Below are 27088 nucleotides of genomic sequence, written 5' to 3'. Positions count from 1 at the left end.
AAAAAAATAAGATAAAGATATATAACTTTTTATTTTTAAAACTTTGTCAGATTTCTGCCAAAAGCAGAAAAAAGTCAAAGGGCAAAGTATAATTACATCAGCGAAGGTCCCAAAAAAAAACCATGTGCTGGGGGTATAAGGAGTTTAGTATTAGACTGGTGGACCTTGCCCCCAGCACAGGTAACACATCACTAGCTGGTGCTATATTTTGGATTTTGGTAACAGCTGATGAGCAGGATGAAGTCAGGTTACTTTCTCTGTTGTAGCGACAGCTCCATTGTGAGGAGCCCTGATTGGGAAACATTGCTGTAAGGAGCAAATCTGATCACTGCCTTGTAGAGTGTGGGGGACTACAGGTCCCAGCAGCAGGTCCTGTCCCCGGGAGGTCACCTGCTGCTGGTGACAGGCAGCTGCTCGGCTCGCTCACCACTTCCTTCCCTGCACCAATCGCTCTCCCCAGTCTCCGCTGCCTCCTCCCACTTGTTGCACTGGGACTCCCAGCACAGATTAGAGCCAGCCTCACAGGGAGAAGCCCGGCGTGCAGGCTCAGGGGGGCAGATCACACACACTGCCGGCCACCGCTGCTGCTGTTGCTGCTTGAATGACTCCGCAGGACAAGTGAACGAGAAATAACGCTGCGACCACCTGCGACACTCACCATGCGGCAGCTGCGGACGCACAGGTTGCTAGTGCTGGGACTGTGGCTGCTGCTGCTGACCGGAGACACATGGCCACAGAGGGGCGTGCTGGAAGCTGCACCCTTGACTTATGGACCTTTGGAAGAGGAGATCCTGGTGGCCAATAATGGGATCAGGGTGCCTTTTGGGAGATCTGTGTACCTGGACCCTGTCCTGGACCTGGTGATACAAGTGCAGCCTGGAGACAAGTGTCACATTAGTGTCCTGAGCAATGACCCTCTGTCCCAGGGACCCGGGCACCTCTCACCCAACAGGTTCCCATGTGAGTTTGGAGCTCGGGAAGTCAGATACTCTCACCTGGGTGCCCGCAGTCCTGCCAGGGACAGGGTGAAGCTTCAGCTGCGATACGATACCCAGAGCAGCACTGTGATCATACCCTTCATGATTGAGGTGGAGGTGCTCTTCACCCAGCTGGAGGTGGTGACCAGGAACATGCCTCTCACAGTGGACAAGCTGCTGGGCACCAGTAACCCCATAGATAAGAAGGTCCTGGAGTTCACCTATGATAGGACTTTTGAAGTGTGCAGGATCACCCCACTTCTGGACCTTGCTGGATTGCCCAGGTATGGCAGAGTGATGCACAGCGCTGGGCATATGGTGGATTGTGGAGAGTTTTTGCTGCAAGGGGTGCGCTACCAACACACAGCTTCCACCCAGTCACCCAACAAGGACTATATCCCAATGTTGGTGGAGCTGCATGATAAAGTTGGGAATTTACTAAAGCAAGAGCATTTCCAAATCCTGGTCAGAATCAAGGAAGGTTTGGAGAACACTCAGCCTAAGCCTAGCTTCATAGCAATGATGATGATGGAGGTGGATCAGTTTGTCATGACAGCCATCACTCCTGACATGTTGGCTGCAGAGGACTTGGAATCTGACCCTGGGGATCTTATATTTAATATCACTTCTTCCTTTGGTTCAGGACAAGGACAAATTGTAAGTACTGACGACCGCAACTTGCCCATTACCTCCTTCTATCAGAGGGATCTGCAGGAATTTAGGATTGCTTACAAACCCCCACCTGAGGACTCTGACAATGAGCGCATCTTGGAAGTAGAATTGGAGGTGGTGGACACAGAAGGAGCAGTATCTGAGCCCTTCTCCTTTATGATTGTTGTCAAACCTATGAATACACTTGCCCCTGTGGTTACACGCAACACTGGGCAGCTTCTGTTTGAAGGGCAATCAAGGGCCCTCTCTAGTGCCCAAAACTTACAAATCAGTGATGAGGACAATCTTGATGACGTTAAAGTGACTGTACTAGATGGACTAAGGCATGGACAGTTATACCTGCTTGGTTCACCAGAGGGTTCCAAATTTTTTACTGCTTCTGATCTGGACCAAAGTCGAGTCATTTATCAACATGATGGAAGTGACACATACAGTGACAACATCATCTTCCGCATGACAGATGGACAGCACCAGGTTGAGTTCCTCTTTCCAATAACAGTAGTGCCAACTGATGATGAACCTCCTATAGTCAATGCCAACACAGGATTAATGATCTCCGAGAAAGAAGTGTCGTCTGTGACTCCAGTCGTGTTGAGTGCAACAGATATTGACTCAGAAGACTCAACAATACGTTTCATATTGGACTTACCCTACTCAATACTTGGCCAAATAGTGTTACGTCAATCTGAGATACCTCAAGACCTTTCAATGTGGAAATTGTTACCTGAACTAAATCTTTATGAAAAGGAAGTAAAAGAGTGGACTCAGCAAGACATATTAGATGGTAAATTATATTACAAGCATATTGGACCACACAGCACTGTCCCAGTCATGGACCAATTTGTCTTTAGGGTTCAAGATGACAATGATCCTCCTAATCAGTCTGGTGAACACACATTTGTAGTAAAAATTAATCCCATAGATGACTTGCCTCCAGAATTGTACCAAGGTACCACCCTCAGGATGGTGGTACAGGAATATCATTTAACCCACTTTAGGAGAAAGTTCCTGCGATACACTGATTTGGACTCTGATGATCGGGACCTCAAATACACTGTGACTATTCCTCCAACTGACACAGATGAAAACAATCCAGTTGTGATGGGATTTCTGGTTCTTACAGAAAATCCAGACCACGTTGTTACAGAGTTCACACAAGCCCAGGTAAACCATCACAAAATTGCCTACAAACCACCTGACCTGGAACTTGGCATTACTCCACGTGTAGTGCAGTTTCACTATATTGTAGAGGATATGTCTGGGAATACAGCTGAAGGGGATTTTACAATTTTTCTGGAGCCTGTGGACAACAAGCCCCCGAGTATTATTAATACAGGATTTACTGTGTTTGAAAGAGGAAGTCACATTATCACTCCCACAGAACTTGATGCCACAGATGCAGACACAGGTAAAGACAAAATTACATTCACCCTAACCCAGTCTCCAAGACATGGTCAAGTACTGTATTCCAATCATGTGATGGATGTTGGCGAGACATTTGTTTTGGATGACATTATAAATGGAAGGATAAGTTATATGCACAGTGGTGAGGAGTCTGCAAGTGATTCGTGTACCCTTGATGTTAGTGATGGAGTGCACGTGCTTACAATCATCATTAAAATCACTGTGCGACTAGTGGATGATGAAGTGCCTAGACTTATGCTACCTTCTGGAACAATTGGCTCCTATTTGGATGTCTTAGAAGAAAGCTCTGCTGAAATCACATCAAATGTCATTCAAGGTACTGACGCAGATACGGATGATCTCATGCTAACCTTCATTGTGGAAGATCCACCACTCTTTGGAGATATTTTGGTCAATGGCATCCGCGCTGAAAGATTTTCTCAAAGGGACATCATTGATGGTGCTGTTGTATATTCTCACACATCTGGAGAAATTGGTTTGCAGAAAAAAGAGGACTCTTTCAATTTAACATTATCTGACATGTCAGAGGAATGGACAGTTGGTGGCAATAGAGTTACTGGAGTTCGTGTTCAAGTGACCATCCTTCCACTGGATAACCAGCCGCCTATTGTTTCAGTGGGTGACCAATTTGCAGTTATTGAAGGAGAAAAAAATGTGATTACACCTTCCCACTTAAAAGCTCGAGATAAGGACACTCCCAATGATGACATTTTTTGCACTATTGTAGTGCAGCCTACATCTGGATATCTTGAAAATATCTCACCAGCACCAGGTTCTGAAAAATCTAGAGCAGGGACGTCTATTAGTGCCTTTACATTGAAAGATATTAGATTGGGACACATTTATTATGTACAGAGCATCCACAAAGGTGTGGAACCAGTTGAAGATAGACTTACTTTCCACTGTTCAGATGGCATAAATTTTTCCCGAAAACATTTTTTACCAATTGTTATCATGCCAGCCAATGATGAAAAGCCAGAGATCTTTATGAGAGAGTTTGTTGTCATGGAGGGAATGAGTCTTGTGATTGATATTCCAATACTAAATGGGGCAGATGCAGATATTCCAGCAGATGACCTTATTTTCTTCATCACAAAGCCACCCAAACATGGACATATTGTGAACCAACTCACTAATGGCACTGTGATAGTTGATAGCTTCAGCCTTGATGACATCAAGGAAAGCTCCACCATCCTTTATGAACATGATGACTCCGAGACCAAAGAAGACAGCTTTGAGATAAAACTATCTGATGGAAAACATTCAGTGGTCAAAACTGTTCTGATTATGATTATATCTGTGGATGATGAAACTCCGAGAATGAACATTAATGATGGACTAGAGATAGAAATTGAGGAAACAAAACTTATTAATAATAAAGTATTAAAAGCAACAGATTTGGACTCTGATGACAAATCTTTGACCTATATATTACGCTATGGGCCTGGCCAAGGGCTCTTACAACGGAGAAGACCAAATGGTGACCTTGAAAACATTACACTAGGTATGAACTTCACTCAGGATGAGGTGGACCGGGAATTAATACAGTACCATCACTTTGGCCAAGAGGGAATTCGTGATCTCTTCAAATTTGATGTTACGGACGGTATAAATCCTCTCATTGATAGATACTTTTATGTGACCGTTGGGGGCATCGATATGGTCTTTCCAGATGTGATTAGCAAAGGGGTATCTCTAAAAGAAGGAGGGAAGGTAACACTTACCACTGACCTGCTTAGCACTAGTGATCTCAACAGCCCTGATGAACATTTAATTTTCAGCATCACCAGGGCTCCTGTGCGTGGACATTTGGAGTGCACCGATCTACCAGGAGTTCCTATCACATCATTCACCCAGTTGCAGTTAGCTGGTAATAAAATCTATTATACCCATACATCCGATGACGAAATAAAGATGGACAGCTTTGAATTTGAGGTCACTGATGGATATAATCCAGTTTTCCGCACATTTAGAATATCCATCACTGATGTTGATAATAAGAAGCCAGTGCTAACCATCCATGAACTGGCAGTGAGAGAGAGTGAGAATAAGCTGATCACCCCCTTTGAACTTACCGTGGAGGACAGAGATACCCGAGATAAACGTCTTAAATTTATAATCACGCAGGTGCCAATTCATGGAAAGATCCTATATAATAATACCAAATCGGTCACCTCCTTTACAAAGCAAGATCTCAATGATAACCTTATCAGTTACAAACATGATGGTACCGAGTCTACTGAGGACAGCTTCTCCTTCACGGTGACTGATGGAACCCACACTGACTTCTATGTGTTTCCTGACACTGTCTATGAGACCCGGCAGCCCCAGATGATGAAGATTCGGATTATAGCTGTGGATAACGGGGTGCCGCAGATTGTAGTGAATAAGGGGGCCCCAACTCTGCGTATTTTGAGCACTGGTCATTTGGGATTCTTGATCACTAATAAGTTCCTTAAAGCAGAGGACAGAGATAGCGCCCACATCTCTCTACGCATCCGAATTACTCAAGGCCCAAGTCATGGATTCCTGATCAACTTGGACAAGGGGAACCACAGCATCAACCAGTTCACCCAAGGTAATCACTGTACTACTATTTGGTTCCATCTATCTATGAAAGTATATCACTTATTAATGTTTTACTATTAGTTTCTGTTTATTTACAATGCTGCCTATAATTGAAATATTACTATAATATGTGTTTATCTCAGCACTGTTTACGCAGATATAATTTACATTGTAATGGAGTGGTATCTACAGATGTGGTGGGCCTTGTGTCTATCATACATTTATGGCATAGCTTAATGATAAATACTTTCCCTTGATAAATTAACTAGCAAAATCAATGAGTTGCTCTCTTACATCAATGTGCTAAGTACATTTATTCAGACACACTGTCATATTACTGCCCATACGACCTCTGCATTGTGAGGAACTGTATTAAGGCATCAGTAGACTTCTATCGGGTTCTTTTGTACTTTGATATGTCTCCATTTTCACAGCTGTTGGATTAGACATAGATAAAAAAATATGTGAGATGCTCCAGAATTGCTTTTGGGCCTGGTCCAAGCACAGCAGATTTTTTGGCCACAACTTCATCACCACTTTTCACCTCAAACACACAGCAAATTCATATTAAACTCTTTATCCACGTGCAGAAGTTGCTGAGGGCTCATTGTGATTTTTACCCCTCTTGTGCCGTATGTCACTTTCTGTGATGAAAAATTTTGCAGCATGTAGAGATTTATTAAAATGTCCTCCACATGCCCGCTACTATATTCCACAGCAGATACTGCATACAGCTTTTTCATCCTATGGGCCAAGCCTTAGACCTCATTCAGATGTCTATTTATAATATAGAAAAATAAGGTTTGATGCTCCAGCTCCTTGTAAAAAATGTAAAAATTGATTCTCTTTATATTAAAACATGAAAGACGTTCTTGGTCAGCAGAAGAGTGAACAAGAGAGCAGAGCGACGCGTTTCGATAACCGCAGCGATCTTTATAAAGGCTGTGGCGGCGATTGAAGCGCGTCGTTCTGTTCTCTTGTTCACTATAGTGCGGCCCAAGAGCGCTTGTATGTTTTAATATAAATTGAATACATTTTGAAATTTTCTACAAGGAGCTGGAGCATCAAACTTTTTTTTTTCTACGCTTTTCACGTCTCATCAGGACGGAGTTCCGTGCACCTTGTAATATCAGTGAGCTGCACTATTCCCCCTTTTTGGTTCATTTTTAACCCCTTCCCGACCCATGACGCCACATAGGCGTCATGAAAACCCGTGCCAATCCGACCCATGACGCCTATGTGGCGTCATGGAATGATCGCGTCCCTGCAGATCGGGTGAAAGGGTTAACTCCGATTTCACCCGATCTGCAGAGACAGGGGGAGTGGTGCTTCAGCCCAGGGGGGGTGGCTTCACCCCCCCGTGGCTACGATCGCTCTGATTGGCTGTTGAAAGTGAAACTGCCAATCAGAGCGATTTGTAATATTTCACCTGAAAAACTGGTGAAATATTACAATCCAGCCATGGCTGATGCTGCAATATCATCGGCCATGGCTGGAAACACTAATGTTACCCCCCCCACCCCACCCCACCCCACCGATCGCCCCCCCACCCCACCGATCGCCCCCCCACCGCTCTGTTATGGGGTCCGGTCCCCTCGGTGCTGTGCTCCGCTGCCCCGTGCTCCTGCCCGCTCCCCCCGTGCTGCTGTGCCCCCCCCTGTGCTCCGACGCCCCCCCCGTGCCCCGATCTCCCCCCCCTTATACTCACCGAGGCTCCCGGTGTCCGTCCGCCTCCACGCTGGGCGCCGCCATCTTCCAAAATGGCGGGCGCATGCTCAGTGCGCCTGCCGAATCTGCCAGTCGGCAGATTCGTTAAAAGTACATTTTGATCGCTGTGACAGGTTCTATCACAGCGATCAAAATAAAAAAAATAATAAATAAACCCCCCCCCCTTTATCACCCCATAGGTAGGGACAATAATAAAATAAAGAAAATATTTTTTTTTTTTTTTTTCTTTTTCCACTAGGGTTAGGGTTAGAACTAGGGTTAGGGTTACGGGTAGGGTTAGGGGTAGGGGTAGGGTTAGGGTTACAGGTAGGGTTAGGGGTAGGGTTAGGGTTATGGCATGTGCGGATTTGGCTGCGGATCCGCAGCGGATTGGCCGCGGATCCGCAGCGGATTGGCCGCGGATCCGCAGCGGATTGGCCGCTGTGAATTCGTAGCAGTTTTCCATCAGGTTTACAGTACCATGTACACCTATGGAAAACCAAATCCGCTGTGCCCATGGTGCGGAAAATTCCGTGCAGAAACGCTGCGTTGTATTTTCCGCAGCATGTCAATTCTTTGTGCGGATTCCGCAGCGTTTTACACCTGTTCCTCAATAGGAATCCGCAGGTGAAATCCGCACAAAAAAACACTGAAAATCTGCTGTAAATCCGCAGGTAAAACGCAGTGCCTTTTACCTGCAGATTTTTCAAAAATCGTGCGGAAAAATCTTACACGAATCCGCAACGTGGGCACATACCCTTAGGGTTAGGGTTGGAATTAGGGCTAGGGTTGGAAATAGGGTTAAGAATAGGCTTGTGGTTAGGGTTACGGATAGGGTTAGGGGTGTGTTGGGGTTACAGTTGTGGTTAGGGTTGGGATTAGGGTTAGGATTAGGGTTGGAATTAGGGTTACGGGTGTGTTGGGGTTAGGGTTGGGATTAGGGTTATGGCTACAGTTGGGATTAGGATTAGGGGTGTGTTGGGGTTAGTGTTGAAGTTAGAATTGAGGGGTTTCCACTGTTTAGGCACATCAGGGGCTCTGCAAACGCAACATGGCGCCACCATTGATTCCAGCCAATCTTGCATTCAAAAAGTCAAATGGTGCTCCCTCCCTTCCAAGCCCCGACATGCGCCCAAACAGTGGTTTACCCCCACATTTGGGGTACCAGCGTACTCAGGACAAACTGGGCAACAACTGTTGGGGTCCAATTTCTCCTGTTACCCTTGCAAAAATAAAAAATTACTTGCTAAGACATAATTTTTGAGGAAAGAACAATTATTTTTTATTTTCATGGCTCTGCGTTATAAACTTCTGTGAAGCACTTGGGGGTTGAAAGTGCTCACCACACATCTAGATAAGTTCCTTCGGGGGTCTAGTTTCCAAAATGGGGTCACTTGTGGGGAGTTTCTACTGTTTAGGCACATCAGGGGCTCTGCAAATGCAACGTGACGCCCGCAGACCATTCCATCAAAGTCTGCATTTCAAATGTCACTACTTCCCTTCCGAGCCCTGACGTGCGCCCAAACAGTGGTTTACCCCCACATATGGGGTATCACTGTACTCACAACAAACTGGGCAACAAACATTGGGGCCCAATTTCTCCTGTTACCCTTGTGAAAATAAAAAATTGCTTGCTAAAACATCTTTTTTGAGGAAAGAAAAATGATTTTTTATTTTCACGGCTCTGCGTTGTAAACTTCTGTGAAGCACTTTGGGGTTGAACGTGCTCATCACACATCTAGATAAGTTCCTTGGGGGGTCTAGTTTCCAAAATGGGGTCACTTGTGGGGTGTTTCTACTGTTTAGGCACATCAGGGGCTCTGCAAATGCAATGTGACGCCCGCAGACCATTCCATCAAAGTCTGCATTTCAAATGTTACTACTTCCCTTCCGAGCCCTGACGTGTGCCCAAACAGTGGTTTACCCCCACATATGGGGTATCAGCGTACTCACAACAAACTGGGCAACAAATATTGGGGTCCAATTTCTCCTGTTACCCTTGAGAAAATAAAAAATTGCTTGCTAAAACATCTTTTTTGAGGAAAGAAAAATGATTTTTTATTTTCACGGCTCTGCGTTGTAAACTTCTGTGAAGCACTTGGGGGTTGAACGTGCTCACCACACATTTAGATAAGTTCCTTGGGGGTCTAGTTTCCAAAATGGGGTCACTTGTGGGGGGTTTCTACTGTTTAGGCATATCAGGGGCTCTGCAAACGTAACATGATGCCCGCAGACCATTCCATCAAAGTCTGCATTACAAAACGTCACTACTTCCCTTCCGAGCCCCGGCATGTGCCCAAACAGTGGTTTACCCCCACATATGGGGTATCAGCGTACTCAGGAGAAACTGGACAACAACTTTTGGGTTCCAATTTCTCCTGTTACCCTTGCAAAAATAAAAAATTCTGGGCTAAAAAAATATTTTTGAGGAAAGGAAACACATTTATTATTTTCACGGCTCTGCATTATAAACTTCTGTGAAGCACTTGGGGGTTCAAAGTGCTCACCACACATCTAGATAAGTTCCCTTGGGGGTCTAGTTTCCAAAATGGAGTCACTTGTGGGGAGTTCCTACTGTTTAGGCACATCAGGGGCTCTGCAAACGCAACCTGACGCCCGCAGAGCATTCCATCAAAGTCTGCATTTCAAAACGTCACTACTTCCCTTCCGAACCCCGACGTGTGCCAAAACAGTGGTTTACCCCCACATATGGGGTATCAGCGTACTCAGGAGAAACTGGACAACAACTTTTGGGGTCCAATTTCTCCTGTTACCTTTGGGAAAATAAAAAATTGTGGGCTAAAAAATCATTTTTGAGAAAAGAAAAATTATTTTTTATTTTCACGGCTCTGCGTTATAAACTTCTGTGAAGCACTTGGGGGTTCAAAGTGCTCACCACACATCTAGATTAGTTCCTTGGGAGGTCTAGTTTCCAAAATGGGGTCACTTGTGCGGGAGCTCCAATGTTTAGGCACACAGGGGCTCTCCAAACGCAACATGGTGTCCGCTAATGATTGGAGCTAATTTTCCATTCAAAAAGCCAAATGGCGTGCCTTCCCTTCCGAGCCCTGCCGTGCGCCCAAACAGTGGTTTACCCCACATATGGGGTATCATCGTACTCAGGACAAACTGGACAACAACATTTGGGGTCCAATTTCTCCTATTACCCTTGGGAAAATAAAAAATTCTGGGCTAAAAATCATTTTTGAGGAAAGAAAAATTATTTTTTATTTTCACGGCTCTGCGTTATAAACTTCTGTGAAGCACCTGGGGGTTATAAGTGCTCACTATGCATCTAGATAAGTTCCTTTGGGGGTCTAGTTTCCAAAATGGGGTAACTTGTAGGGGAGCTCCAATGTTTAGGCACACAGGGGCTCTCCAAACGCGACATGGTGTCCGCTAACGATTGGAGCTAATTTTCCATTCAAAAAGTCAAATGGCACGCCTCCCCTTCCGAGCCTTGCCGTGCACCCAAACAGTGGTTTACCCCCACATATGAGGTATCAACGTACTCAGGAGAAATTGCCCAACAAATTTTAGGATCCATTTTATCCTGTTGCCCATGTGAAAATGAAAAAATTAAGGCTAAAAAAATTTTGTGTGAAAAAAAAGTACTTTTTCATTTTTACGGATCAATTTGTGAAGCACCTGAGAGTTTAAAGTGCTCACTATGCTTCTAGATAAGTTCCTTGGGGGGTCTAGTTTCCAAAATGGGGTCACTTGTGGGAGCGCTCCAATGTTTAGGCACACAGGGGCTCTCCAAACGTGACATGGTGTCTGCTAGCGATGGAGATAATTTTTCATTCAAAAAGTCAAATGGCGCTCCTTCCCTTCCGAGCCTTACCATGTGCCCAAACAGTGGTTTACCCCCACATGTGAGGTATCGGTGTACTCAGGAGAAATTGTCCAACAAATTTTAGGATCCATTTTATCCTGTTGCCTATGTGAAAATGAAAAAATTGAGGCTAAAATAATTTTTTTGTGAAAAAAAAGTACTGTTTCATTTTTACGGATCAATTTGTGAAGCACCTGGGGGTTTAAAGTGCTCACTATACTTCTAGATAAGTTCCTTGGGGGGTCTAGTTTCCAAAATGGGGTCACTTGTGGGGGAGCTCCAATGTTTAGGCACACGGGGGCTCTCCAAACGCGACATGGTGTCCGCTAAAGATTGGAAACAATTTTTCATTGAAAAAGTCAAATGGCGCTCCTTCCCTTCCGAGCCCTGCCGTGCGCCCAAACAGTGGTTTACCCCCACATATGAGGTATCAGCGTACTCAGGACAAATTGGACAACAACGTCCGTGGTCCAGTTTCTCCTTTTACCCTTGGGAAAATAAAAAAAATTTCGCTAAAAGATCATTTTTGTGACTAAAAAGTTAAATGTTCATTTTTTCCTTCCATGTTGCTTCTGCTGCTGTGAAACACCCGAAGGGTTAATAAACTTCTTGAATGTGGTTTTGAGCACCTTGAGGGGTGCAGTTTTTAGAATGGTGTCACTTTTGGGTATTTTCAGCCATATAGAACCCTCAAACTGACTTCAAATGTGAGGTGGTCCCTAAAAAAAATGGTTTTGTAAATTTTGTTGTAAAAATGAGAAATCACTGGTCAAATTTTAACCCTTATAACTTCCTAGCAAAAAAAATAATTGTTTCCAAAATTGAGCTGATGTAAAGTAGACATGTGGGAAATGTTATTTATTAACTATTTTGTGTCACATAACTCTCTGGTTTAACAGAATAAAAATTCAAAATGTGAAAATTGCAAAATTTTCAAAATTTTTGCCAAATTTCCGTTTTTTTCACAAATAAACTCAGAAATTATCGACCTAAATTTACCACTAACATGAAGCCCAATATGTCACGAAAAAACAATCTCAGAATCGCTAGGATCCGTTGAAGCGTTCCTGAGTTATTACCTCATAAAGGGACACTGGTCAGAATTGCAAAAAACGGCAAGGTCATTAAGGCCAAAATAGGCTGGGTCATGAAGGGGTTAATGTACATGTACTTTTCAGTGGTTTTCACGGAAATAACAAATACACATTAAAGTCTATGGGGCTGTTCACATGTCCATGTTTTTTTGCAGACTGAGTGATCACAGATGAAACATGCCAATACGGGACTACATCTTAGGGCGTATAATATGGAGGAGCGCAATGTGAGAAAACATCGCATTGCGCTCTGACCAATGTTATTCCATGAGGCAGTGCGCATCTGTGAGTTTTTCCTCAGCTGTAATCGGACTGAGGAAAAAAATTGCAGCATGCTGCGTGTGGCCGCGAATATCGGACGAAACTCGCCAATGCATGTCAGTGGGTGCGAGAAAAATATGGACCTGCACATGGACCATGTGAGTGCCGTCTGATGTTTACACACATCTCAAGGGAATCCTGACATTTCATCAGCTGAGTACAGTAAATTCACAGCCTGAACCCTCAGAATAGATAGATAGATAGATAGATAGATAGATAGATAGATAGATAGATAGATATGGATAGATAGATAGATAGATATGGATAGATAGATAGATAGATATGGATAGATAGATAGATATGATAGATAGATAGATAGATAGATAGATAGATAGATAGATAGATAGATAGATAGATAGATAGATAGATATGGATAGATAAATATGATAGATTTGGATAGATACATAGATTATAGCCAGATAGATAGATAATAGATAGATAGATAGATAATAGATAGATAGATACATAGATGATAGATAGACAGTTAATAGATGCATAGATGATAGACAGATAATAGATACATAGATGATAGAGAGATAGATATAATTTCACAAGCCCCCTACATAATAAACTTGCACCCTTTAGTGTCTTTCATGTGGCACTAAAATGTGTTTAGCCTTATTTAGCCTAATAAATCTATCTATCTAATATATTTCTATCATTTATCCATCTATATCTTTATATAAGATCGCTTTATTACTTAGTAAACTAGCTTTAAGGTACATAGAGTGTTAAAAGATGATGTTAAAAACGCATTGTATACGGATGGTAGGCGAGAAAAGAAATCACACACTCGCATTGCACTTGCATGAAGTACGCAGGACACTTGTTCAACTTTTCAGGATGAACAAAAGAACAATTTTTTTTTTATATGCGAGTGTGAGCGAGGCCTAAAAAGGTCTGAGGCCTAAGGGTTCTCATTTTTCAGGAGATCTCCCATGAACTATAGCTGGTGCCTGTTTCTGCATGCATATGCAGTGTACATGGCTTGGTGTGAGCATACCTAGACCTTAAAACACCATGAGGGTTTTTTTTATATATATATTTTACCACTGGAGTGGTGTCACTAATATAAGTTCCCTGCCCCTAGTCTTATACTTACCCGCTGCCATCTTCATCTGTTCTCAGCACCTCTCCGGTCAGTCTTCAGCAGGTTTTGATCTCTTCAGTGTTTGCTGGGACAATCCGGAGGTCACTACTCAATGTACGTCTATGAGAGCCAGAATGAGGTCATCATAGATTTGCATTGAGAATTTGTGACGGTTACCTCTGACTTCCTGTCAGTCAGAATTTGTGGCCACAAGATGGGACTGAAGCGGTGCCGGGAAGAGCAGAAGACCGCTTGTAAGTATAATACTGGGGTCAGGGAACTTACACTAGTGGCACCACTCCAGAACTGGAATAAACTAAAACGCTGAAGTGATGCTTTCATAAGGTTACCTTATTCACAATTTTTTTTTCATGTCTGCTACAAAGCAGACACTTTTTCATCAGTGTACTGGATCTGCTTTTCATCCATTTTTGGTCCTTATTTCCATTTTTATCATTGTTTATTATCTGTTTTCTTATGGAAAAAACCTGTTGGAGGTTTGCCATGTTTCTCCAGCCAATCAGTCAATGAAAAATGGAAAGCACACAGATGGCATTTGTGTGGGTCCATTTTTTTTGTAGGGGGGACTTATTAACTTTAATGGATGGGTTTGGTCCTCAAATTGGACCAGTGTAGAACATGCTTGTTATTAAAAAAAGATCGCATAGATACACGTGATAATGATAAACACTGACATGAGAATGAATGACACCTCCCTCAGACTTCAGTTTCATTTATACAAGAGCTATCCATATTATAGCACTCGTACCTATGATGGTCTATGAGGTAGTTCAGTTGCCTGATTTTTTTCCTCGGACCGTGTGGTCTATGCAAAATTGCAGAGACATGTCTGATACTGATCTCAGTGTTGGAACAAAATCGGAAAAAATATATATATGAATATATAATGTTAGCCCCCCCGCGTAAACCTGAAAGAAATATAGCGGGGGTCTCATGGCCTCATGGACCCTGTCATTTAATATGACTTTCTGTCAGAAGAAAGGTCAAATAAAGGTCAGGTCAGTCATCTCTGAAAGTGTGAAACTGGTTTTATCCAGTTTTTTCTGGTATGTTTGGCAGCTATTGAAACGGTTTTCTATTGGCTGTAAGCAGCTTTGCCGCTCTTTTTTTGAATATATACACACCTGTTTTGTGGTATCTGGTCATTCTGTCAGCGGAAGAAGATAAAGAAGACCCCACCCTCCCTCCCCTGAATTCTTGTAAATTTACTGTCGTGTAGTTTAATTGTGGGAAAATCACCCATGTCTGGGTGGATTGGTTTATTGGAAAAGTTTGGTACTTTGGTTTTATAATTTATGGAGTTTATTTATTGGTGATTAATTAATTTATGTAACCCTAAATAAACTACACGGCCATTTTTATCCACAATTAAAGCGTTTTGTGTTTTTATTGTATGAATGGGTTCTATGAGGCCATGTAGGGTCCAACAAGATTAGTTAGTAAACAGAAAAAAACCCTAAAAGATAACTTTTATGAATTATTATTTAAAAACATATATGCATATGCAACACTCTCATAGTTAAAAGCAAATACTAAACAATAAAGGGTGTATCCAGGGATAAACAGTAGTAAGGCTAACAGACCCTAATAGGCCGTACGTAACTTTCAGACTACGGAACTTCGAAGGTTGGCACTGTAGATTGTCGAGATGGCGCCCCCGCTCACCGTTGGCAGTCCCTAGAAACTCTGGTATCACTTATACTCCCTGAGAGAAGTTATGTCGCTTACCCATGTTAGGTAAATAAAAGCTTATAACCTGACGTTAAATTCATCCATTGGTTGTATAAACTGTTGTTTTGAAAGCTGAAACCATTCTGTGTCCATTAACTGATCAATATTTCTGCATTGATGCCAATTTATTTTCTTAACCTAAACCAGATTTCGGAGGGTTTCAGCTTTCAAAAGAATAATTTATACAACCAATGGATGGATTTAACGTCAGGTTATAAGCTTTTATTTACATAACATGGATAAGCGACATAACTTCTGTAAGGGAGTGTATGCTAAGCAATTAATATATACAAGTGCTTTTCACTAAATTAGAATATCATCAAAAAGTTAATTTATTTCAGTTCTTCAATACAAAAACTGAAACTCATGTATTATATAGAGTCATTACAGAGTGATCTATTTCAAGTGTTTATTTCTGTTAATGTTGATGATTATGGCTTACAGCCAATGAAAACCCAAAAGTCATTATCTCAGTAAATTAGAATAATTAACAAAAAACACCTGCAAAGGCTTCCTAAGCTCAGTGGTCCAAGGTGTTGTTTTCAGATGAAAGTAAATTTTGCATTTCATTTGGAAATCAAGGTCCCAGAGTCTGGAGAAAGAGTGGAGAGGCCACAATCCAAGCTGCTTGAGGTCTAGTGTGAAGTATCTACAATCTGTGATGATTTGGGGAGCCATGTCTAGAGATGAGCGAATTTGCTCTGCTTCCCTCTTATTCGGCAAATTATAGTGCTTGCCGAATAAGCTGCAGAGGGAACCCGGTTTCCTGGATCACGCCGGCCGATCAGCTGATTGGCGCCGCAGCTGCATATGTTGTGGCTGTGTCACAGTCAGGACACATGCATAGAGAGCCTGTTTGTTGGACTCACCAAGCATGTGTCATGACTTTCACACAGCCGCACACATATAACTGTGGCACCGATCAGCTGATCCAGGAAGCCGTGTTTCCTCTGCAGCTTATTTGGCAAGCGCTATAGATTGCCGAATAAGAGGGAACCCGAGCAAATTCGCTCATCTCTAGCCATGTCATCTGCTGGTGTAGGTCCACTGTGTTTTATAAAGACCAAAGTCAGCGTAGCCGTCTACCAGGAAATTTTAGAGCACTTCATGCTTCCTTCTGCCAACAAGCTTTTTGGAGATGGAAATTTTATTCTCCAGCAGGACTTGGCACCTGTCCACACTGCCAAAAGTACCAATACCTGGTTTACAAACAACAGTATCACGGTGCTTGATTGGCCAGAAAACTCGCCTGACCTTAATCCCATAGAGAATCTATGGGGTATTGTCAAGAGGAAGATGAGACACCAGATCCAACAATGCAGACAAGCTGAAGGCTGCTATCAAAGCAACCTGGGATTCCATAACACCTCAGCAGTGCCACAGACTGATCGCCTCCATGCCACGCCACATTGATGTAGTAATGGCTGCAAAAGGCGCCCCAACCAAGTATTGAGTGCATTTACTGAACATACATTTCAGTAGGCCAACATATCGGATTTTAAAATCATTTTTCAAGCTGGTGTTATAAAGTACTAGCTATTGAACCCATTCTACGCCCGGTTGGTGAGCATTTATATTGGTATATGGTCTCCATCCTGTCTTATGCTGCTCCCATCCTGCGCCCCCATCATGTCATGTGGTGCTCCCATCCTGCACCCCCCATCCTGAAATGTGGTGCTCCCATCCTGTGCCCCCATTCTGTAATGTGCTGCATCCATCCTGCACCCCATGCTGTCATGTGCTGCTCTCATCCTGCGCCCCAATCCTGTCATGTGCTGTCCCCAGCCTGCGCCCCCATACTGTCATGTGCTGCACCCATCCTGCGCCCCATGCTGTCATGTGCTGCTCCCATCCTGCTCCCCCATCCTGTCATGACCTGCTCTCATGTGCCCCCATCCTGTCATGTGCTGCTCCCATCCTGCGCCCCATTCTGTCATGTGCTGCTCTCATCCTGCACCCTAATCCTGTCATGTGCTGCCCCATCCTGTGCCCCCATTCTGTCATGTGCTGCATCCATCCTGCGCCTCATCCTATCATGTGCTGCTCTTATCCTGCGCCCCATCCTGTCATGTGCTGCTCCCATCCTGCGCCCTCGTTCTGTCATGTGCTGCACCCATCCTGCGCCCCATCCTGTCATGTGCTGCTGTCATCCTGTGCCCCCATCCTGTCATGTGCTGTTCTTATCCTGCGCCCCATCCTGTCATGTGCTGCACCCATTCTGCGCCCCCATTCTGTCATGTGCTGCTCCCATCCTGTGCCCCATCCTGTCATGTGCTGCTCTCATCCTGCTCCCCCATCCTGTCATGTGCAACTCCCATCCTGCACCCCCATTCTGTCATGTGCTGCTCCCATCCTACGCCCCCATTCTGTCATGTACTGCTCTCATCCATATGTCCCATATGCTGCTCCATAAAGGTTGATGGCCCCATAAGATGCTCCATAGCATAATATGCCCCGTATGCTGCTGCTGCGATTAAAACAAAAAGACATACTCACTCTCGCCGCTGGGTGCCGAATGTCGGGGGCCTGAGCAGGTGGTGACACCAGCGTGCTATGGGAGTCAGGTGCCGGAGGCCCACGGCACTTGCGATATTCACCTGTCCCCGTTCCACCATCGCTCTGTCTTCCAGGTCCTCTAGCTGTGACTGTTCAGGCAGAGGGCGGCGCCCACTAAACATGGCCAGAGGACCCGGAAGACGGAGCGTTGCGTGACGGTGGAACAGGGACAGGTGAATATAGCCTGGCTCACGCTCCCCGGTCATAATCACCCCATCCTGGCGCGTCTCTGCTTCTAGATCGGAGATCACGGCATGCGTTCAGTGCTTACGCATACCACGATCTCCTGGGCCACACTCGTCATCCCCGGATGCGTCACTCTGTGGGGTCCAGACTGCGCGTGCGCTTGCGCAGTCTATAAAGGCTTCGGGCAGAGTGACGCTCCCAGCGTTATATTATAGATTCTAATTTACAGAGATAATGACTTTTGGGTTGTCATTGGCTGTAAGCCATAATCATCAACATTAACAGAAATAAACACTTGAAATAGATCACTCTGTTTGTAATGACTCTATATAATATATGAGTTTCACTTTTTGTATTGAAGAATTGAAATAAATTAACTTTTTGATTATCTAATTTAGTGAGAAGCACTTGTACAAGGCAATCGTATATATCATCCTTCTGGGGATCTCAGACAGCAGATTGGTGGCTGTACAAGAAATTCACAGTGGGTCATACAAAATGTACATGACATATATTTTATATAAGGTGCACATAAACATTATCTGAGGTGCCCCCACAAATAGAGGAAATTAGACCACTATATGAACAAAGAAAACCCCCCCAGATAACATTTATCTCAGGAAAAAGTCTTCAAGGTTAATGCCCAATCCCTTTTTCCAACGCGTTTCACCCCACCAATTCTAGGGATCATCAGGTGACGCTTAGTGAAGAAGGATCTTGATAGGTCAGAGGGCCAGTAATCGGTTCCACCTAAACACAAGGGAAGAAATGTGAGGAACGCTGTCATCATTTTAATAGGAAGTGCTGCTCTCACGTCACCTCCGTGATGTCACCTCCATGAATACTGGAAGTAATGCATTGATCTGTGGAATGCATGATGTGTTACACCTGTTGCTGGGCGCAGGCAGGCCCACCTAATATCAGGTGTACATCCTGTTCTTTAAATGCAAACTGTGCTGCACCACCTCAAAGTGCACAACAGAGTCCACCACTGAGGCTTCACTGTTAGGGCTGCAGCCACACATTAATAATTAGAATCAACCCATATGGCCCTCAGGTAATTATGGCATACACATCACCCTTGTATAAGGCACCAAAAAATCATCAATACAAATCTATGGATCCGTTAAAAAAATCGAACAGCACTCTGATGCCATCCATGTACTGTCATTTTTTTCAAAATCCAAAACAACCTTATATGTTAGGATACTGGATAAAACCAATTTTTATTTATACCATTAAAACCTAGAACAACATCAATCAACATACAAGCAACCGTGTCAGACTAAACTGCCCCTTGCACTGTATAACCTAAATTGCCCTACCTTGCAGCGGAGGTTGGCACCCTAAACATATATCGAGATAGGCGCCCCCGCTCGACGTCGACTAACCACTATTTCTCCTACCTGTCAACTACGCAATGTGATGCATTTATGCCAACATACTGACAGGGATAGACAGAAGAAAGTCTTGTCGACTAATATTTCAGGACAATAATGGCAGTAGGTCACCCATGTGATAAAGGTGCAAAACACCATACCCTAAAGTGCAAAAAGTGCAAAAAACAGTGCTAACCATACACCAAGTACCTTGCTCTAACTGCTCCCTGCCAAACTGACTCCTGCCTGGCAGTGGGGGTTGGCACCCTACTGTGAAGCGGATATGGTGCCCCCACTCCACGTCGGCTGGCCCTAAGAGCTAGCCCTACATGTGCTACTTAAAGATATTTTTGCGCACAATGTGGCCCCAGTCAGCAGTTATGGCCACGGCACTGAAATTTCAGGCAGGAGATATGGGTACAACCTTGATATATAGTTGCAACCCCATACTATGATAAATGTATATAGCAGTTATGATAGCCAGGTACTTATCATTTTTGATGTATATAAACGCCCCGACGCGTTTCACCAATATGGCTCATCAGGAGGCTAAGATGGATGGATACTGCATGTTGACTCACCCCATTCCCCATGTATATATAGACCACTAGAGGTGGGCACCACCCCCACCGCACCCTTTCAACCATAGAGGTGCGTGTTAAATCATAATTCCGTGGGCCCAATGTATGTGTTCGCAATATATAACTCTATTTAGTTACTCACTCTGTAACTGATATTCACGCCGCCATCCGCGATCCTGTGTGAATTAATGGTGCCACGAGGACCGGCGTCTATAGCGTGCATAGTTCCGGCGTGTATGTACTCCTTCTGCGCATGACCGGAAGTATGCCGGCTTCCATATTCCTGAAGACTGGCTACTCATTGAAACCAGCTACTGTGCGCTACAGGGGTGATTAACCTCCATTTTTGGAAGGACTCAACCATGAATTCAGGACGCTTGTGCGCATGTACAGAGGCCAAATGCTAGGAGATACTCCGTGCAACTGCGGAAGTCTCCCATTTGCCATTTTGCCTGGAATGATATCCTGGATCAGTATGCCCCACGAATGTATACATATTGCCTGATGCTGAACACTGTATGCTAATGCGCATATTTATATAGCACACATGGCTATAGTAATGCAAAATTATATAACAACGCCTATATTTTGGCAGCTATGCTCATTGTGTGGTCTGATATACGCCAGCATTTTTTGTATATATATATTCCATTGAAATTAGCAATCATGCAGTTTTACGTATATACAGACGCTCTCCCTAGAACAGTAATGTACGGTATAGATTTTAGGCATAACACATCCCGTTCTAGCTCGCAGCTATGTCTGTCATATTGTAATATAGATTGCATGCATGGTAGAGCATAACTGATAGATAATTTATAACATATAGAGTTATTGAGTATTCATACATTAATGGTCTGAGGGAACCGTAGATGTTAAATTAAATTAACAATAATTGGATAAATGTATTTGGTAGATATAAAGTGATACTCCATTAAAATTCATGGATGCCATTGAAAACAATGGGCACAAACTGCCCGGCACAGCAAGTGCAATATACTGATCAAGCACTGGCCCCTACATCATGGACAAAACAGCTCAATGATGTCTTTATTTAACTCATATGGACCAAAGAACAAGAGGATGCACTATAGAAAACAAGCGTAAGACATATTCTCATTCAAGCCTCTTGGAGTAATGCAGTTGAATCGATAAATCCAAGCACACTCTTTTTGAAGCAACAATCTGTCAAGATTTCCCCCCCGGGGATTTAAGGTAAATGACTCAATGACACTGAATGAGATTTCGTTCACTTTGCCCTGATGGACCTCATTCATGTGCCTTGCAATTGGGGAGTCACGTTTGTGCCTTTGTAGGGTCTCGCCCACAGATAACCTATAAGAGGGGTCGTTCCCTGAGAGATAGGCTGGTACACAGTCACTTTAAGAGATCGGCCCCGAGGGGCACGTGGCTTGAACGCAGAACATGTGGTTTTTTCAAATGTGGTGACTGCGTTAATTGTAAATTTATGCGACCCTGTAAATCAATTATCAGTGCATCTGATGGGAGAGAATATTATCTTAGAGATTTCTCAAACTGCAAAACCAGTAACGTAATATATGTAGCCAAATGTGGATGCCCCAAAAATTATGTGGGGAAGACTCGGAGAGAGTTCAGAAGAAGGGTGGGCGAGCATATCGGGGATATAAGGCACAAACGTGACTCCCCAATTGCAAGGCACATGAATGAGGTCCATCAGGGCAAAGTGAACGAAATCTCATTCAGTGTCATTGAGTCATTTACCTTAAATCCCCGGGGGGGAAATCTTGACAGATTGTTGCTTCAAAAAGAGTGTGCTTGGATTTATCGATTCAACTGCATTACTCCAAGAGGCTTGAATGAGAATATGTCTTACGCTTGTTTTCTATAGTGCATCCTCTTGTTCTTTGGTCCATATGAGTTAAATAAAGACATCATTGAGCTGTTTTGTCCATGATGTAGGGGCCAGTGCTTGATCAGTATATTGCACTTGCTGTGCCGGGCAGTTTGTGCCCATTGTTTTCAATGGCATCCATGAATTTTAATGGAGTATCACTTTATATCTACCAAATACATGTATCCAATTATTGTTAATTTAATTTAACATCTACGGTTCCCTCAGACCATTAATGTATGAATACTCAATAACTCTATATGTTATAAATTATCTATCAGTTATGCTCTACCATGCATGCAATCTATATTACAATATGACAGACATAGCTGCGAGCTAGAACGGGATGTGTTATGCCTAAAATCTATACCGTACATTACTGTTCTAGGGAGAGCGTCTGTATATACGTAAAACTGCATGATTGCTAATTTCAATGGAATATATATATACAAAAAATGCTGGCGTATATCAGACCACACAATGAGCATAGCTGCCAAAATATAGGCGTTGTTATATAATTTTGCATTACTATAGCCATGTGTGCTATATAAATATGCGCATTAGCATACAGTGTTCAGCATCAGGCAATATGTATACATTCGTGGGGCATACTGATCCAGGATATCATTCCAGGCAAAATGGCAAATGGGAGACTTCCGCAGTTGCACGGAGTATCTCCTAGCATTTGGCCTCTGTACATGCGCACAAGCATCCTGAATTCATGGTTGAGTCCTTCCAAAAATGGAGGTTAATCACCCCTGTAGCGCACAGTAGCTGGTTTCAATGAGTAGCCAGTCTTCAGGAATATGGAAGCCGGCATACTTCCGGTCATGCGCAGAAGGAGTACATACACGCCGGAACTATGCACGCTATAGACGCCGGTCCTCGTGGCACCATTAGTTCACCACAGGATCGCGGATGGCGGCGTGAATATCAGTTACAGAGTGAGTAACTAAATAGAGTTATATATTGCGAACACATACATTGAGCCCACGGAATTATGATTTAACACACACCTCTATGGTTGAAAGGGTGCGGTGGGGGTGGTGCCCACCTCTAGTGGTCTATATATACATGGGGAATGGGGTGAGTCAACATGCAGTATCCATCCATCTTAGCCTCCTGATGAGCCATATTGGTGAAACGCGTCGGAGCGTTTATATACATCAAAAATGATAAGTACCTGGCTATCATAACTGCTATATACATTTATCATAGTATGGGGTTGCAACTATATATCAAGGTTGTACCCATATCTCCTGCCTGAAATTTCAGTGCCGTGGCCATAACTGCTGACTGGGGCCACATTGTGCGCAAAAATATCTTTGTTAAGTAGCACATGTAGGGCTAGCTCTTAGGGCCAGCTGACGTGGAGTGGGGGCACCATATCCGCTTCACAGTAGGGTGCCAACCCCCACTGCCAGGCAGGAGTCAGTTTGGCAGGGAGCAGTTAGAGCAAGGTACTTGGTGTATGGTTAGCACTGTTTTTTGCACTTTTTGCACTTTAGGGTATGGTGTTTTGCACCTTTATCACATGGGTGACCTACTGCCATTATTGTCCTGAAATATTAGTCGACAAGACTTTCTTCTGTCTATCCCTGTCAGTATGTTGGCATAAATGCATCACATTGCGTAGTTGACAGGTAGGAGAAATAGTGGTTAGTCGACGTCGAGCGGGGGCGCCTATCTCGATATATGTTTAGGGTGCCAACCTCCGCTGCAAGGTAGGGCAATTTAGGTTATACAGTGCAAGGGGCAGTTTAGTCTGACACGGTTGCTTGTATGTTGATTGATGTTGTTCTAGGTTTTAATGGTATAAATAAAAATTGGTTTTATCCAGTATCCTAACATATAAGGTTGTTTTGGATTTTGCTTAGTTTTTGGACCTTAGTTTTACATTCTATTCAGTTTTTCTACTGTCATTTTTTCACAGACTGATGGGAGAAGCTTGAGGATTTTTTTATTTTTTTCCATCAGAGAAAATCTGATGAGCCTCAGACCAAATTCTGATGAAACTCGCTAATGAAATTCGGTCTGTTTTTATTGTAAAAAAACCCCATCCTGTTTAAAAGAGGCCTTAGGCAGATATATAATCGTGTGAAAAAATTGTTTGCCCCTTCCTGATTTCCTGTTCTTTTGCATGTTTGTCACACTTAAATGTTTCAGATCAGCAAACAAATTTAAATATTAGACAAAGATAACACAAGGAAACACAAAATGCAGTTTTTAAATGCAGGTCTTTTTTTTATTAAGGGCTACAGGGCTCTGTGTGAAATAATTATTGCCTCCTAATATAAATAGCTGGTTGTGCCACCCTTAGCAGCAACAACTGCAATCAAGCATTTGTAATAACTGGCAATGAGTCTTTTACACCGCTCTGGAGGAATTTTGGCCCACTCATCCTTTCAGAATTGTTGTAAGCGACATTGCAGGGTTTCTGAGCATCAACTGCATTTTTAAGTTCATGCCACAGAATCTCGATCAGATTAAGTTCAGGACTTTGAATACTCCACTCCAAAGTTTTAAATTTTCTTAAGTCATTCAGAGGTAGACTTGCTGGTGTTTTTAGGGTCATTGTTCAAGTGCGCTTGAGGTTACAAACAGATATTCTCCTTCAGGATTTTTTGGTAGACAGCAGAATTCATGGTTCCATTTACAACAACAAATCTTTCAGGTCTTGAAGCAGCAATATGGCCCCAGACCATAAAACAGCCACCACCATTTTTTACTGTTGGTATGATGTTCCTTTTATGAAATGCTGTGTTAGGCTAGTTTCACACTAGCGTTTACCTGATCTGCTGCAGGCTGCAGACTTCCTCCGTGAAGCCCCGCCCTCGGCCGCACCTCCGCCGCTAGCTCCGCCTACTTCTGCATGCGGCCCGCATGCGACCTCCGTACCTATCTTTAACATTAGGTACGCAGGTCATGCGGCTGTACGCGGATGCGGAAAAAAAAATGCTACAGGCTGCATCCTACGCTGGTCGCCGCATCATCAAAACGACACATGCGGCAGCATCCGCATACAGCGGCACGACCTGCGTACCTAATGTTAAAGATAGGTACGGAGGTCGCATGCGGGCCGCATGCAGAAGTAGGCGGAGCTAGCGGCCGAGGGCAGGGCTTCACGGAGGAAGTCCGCAGCCTGCCGCAGATCAGGTAAACGCTAGTGTGAAACTAGCCTTACTTCTACACCAGATGTAATGGGACATGCACCTTCCAAAAAATCCACAAAGTATTCTCCCAAAAGTCTTGGGGATAATAAAGATGTTTTCTGGCAATACTGAGACAAGCCTTTATGTTCCTATTGCTCAGTAGTGGTTTTCGTCTTGGAGCTCTGCAATGCAGGCCATTTTTGCTCAGTCTCTTTCTTATAGTGGAGTCATGAACACTGACCTTAACTGAGGCAAGTGAGGCCTGTAGTTCTTTGGATGCTGTTGTGGCATCTTTTGTGACTTCTTGGATGAGTCGTCACTTCACTCTCGGGGCAATTTTGGTCGGCCAGCCACTCCTGGGAAGGATCACAACTGTGCTATACTTTTGCCATTTGTGGATAATGGCTCTCACTGTGGTTCGCTGGCGTGTCAAAGCTTTATAAATTGCTTTATAACCTTTTCCAGACTCATAGATCTCAATTACTTTGTTTCTCATATGGTCCAGAATTTCTTTGGATCGCAGCATGATGTCCAGGTTTTGAGGTTTGAGGAACTTTGGTCTACTTCACTTTGTCAGGCAGGTCCTATTTAACTGATTTCTTGATTGAGAACAAGTGTTGCAGTAATCAGGCCTGGGTGTGGGTAGAGTAATTGAACTTAGCTTCTCAAAGATCTGATAAACCACAGTTAATTTATGTTTTAAGGGGGGATCACTTTTTCACACAGGACCCTGAAGGTTTGGAATTCTTTTTCCCTTAATAATAAATACCTTCATTTAAAAACTGTATTTTGTGATTACTTGTGTTATATTTCTCTAATATTGAAATTTGCTTGGTGATATGAAACATTTAAGTGTGACAAAAATGCAAAGAATAGGAAATCAGGAAGGGGGGCAAACAGTTTTTCACACCACTGTATATGCCAGCTCCTGCATCCATGTACATATACAGCGAGTGAAATAGGCATTAAAAATTTCACCAATTTTCTAAGTACATACATTTCTAAAGGTGCTATTGACGTGAAATTCACCAGATGTTGGTAACAGCCCATCCAATTCACACAGGCAAATAAAGCAAACCATAAATGTAAATAAATTAGGTTATGTGTATTAATGAGAAATGATGCAGGGAAAAAGTATTGAGCATGCTTACTGATATGTATTTAATACTTGGTACAAAAGCTTTTGTTGGCGATGATAGCTTCAAGGCACCTCCTGTTTGGAGAAGCTAGTCACATGCATTGCTCAGGTTTGATTTTGGCCCATTCTTCCAAACACTTTTCAACTCCTGAAGCTTTCTTGGGCTTCTTCTATGAGCTCTGAGCTTTAATTCCTTCCATAAAATATCTATTGGATTCAGGTACGATAATTGGCTCGGCCATTCTATCAGCTTTATTTTCTTTCTCTGAAGCCAGCTGAGAGTATTAGCTGTGTGTTTGGGATCATTGGTTTGCTGAAATGTCCACCCTCATTTCATCTTCATCATTATGGTTGATGGCAGCAGATTGTCTTCAAGAATGTCTCGGTACATTTGTCTATTCATCCTTCCTTCAATTTATGAAATTTTCCAGTGCCATATACTGAAAAACAGACCCACTCCATGATGCTCCCACCTCCAAACTTCACTGTTGGTATGGTATTTTTAGGGTGATATGTAGTGCTTTTTAGCTTCCAAACATGGTGTGTATTATAGCATCCAAATAGTTCAACTTTGGTCTCATTTCACCAGATTATATTTCTCAGTATTTCACAGGCTTGTCTAAATATTGCTGAGCAAACATTAAACGCGTTTAAACATGCTTTTCGTTCAGCAGTGGAGTCTTGCTTGGTGAGCGTGCATACAGGGCCATGAAGGTTGAGTGCATTGCTTATAGTTTTCTTTGCAACAATTGTACCTGCTGGTTCCAGGTCTTTTTGTAGCT

At 43.3% G+C, this 27088-nt stretch overlaps 1 protein-coding gene across 1 annotated transcript in view; it reads left to right on the top strand.

Moving 5' to 3' along the window:
- The first annotated feature begins 530 nt into the window (after positions 1-530).
- Positions 531-27088, top strand: part of FREM2 (FRAS1 related extracellular matrix 2) — a 285657-nt gene continuing 259099 nt past the window's right edge. Inside the window, exon 1 of the mRNA XM_077298181.1 lies at positions 531-5652. Coding sequence (XP_077154296.1) covers positions 660-5652 — 4993 coding nt within the window. The 5' untranslated portion in view covers positions 531-659. The remainder of the gene's footprint in view (positions 5653-27088) is intronic.

The sequence above is a fragment of the Ranitomeya variabilis genome, chromosome 3, assembly GCF_051348905.1.
Source record: "Ranitomeya variabilis isolate aRanVar5 chromosome 3, aRanVar5.hap1, whole genome shotgun sequence".
NCBI classification, from domain to species: Eukaryota; Metazoa; Chordata; class Amphibia; order Anura; family Dendrobatidae; genus Ranitomeya; species Ranitomeya variabilis.
This window is presented reverse-complemented; position numbering and strand designations above follow the sequence as displayed.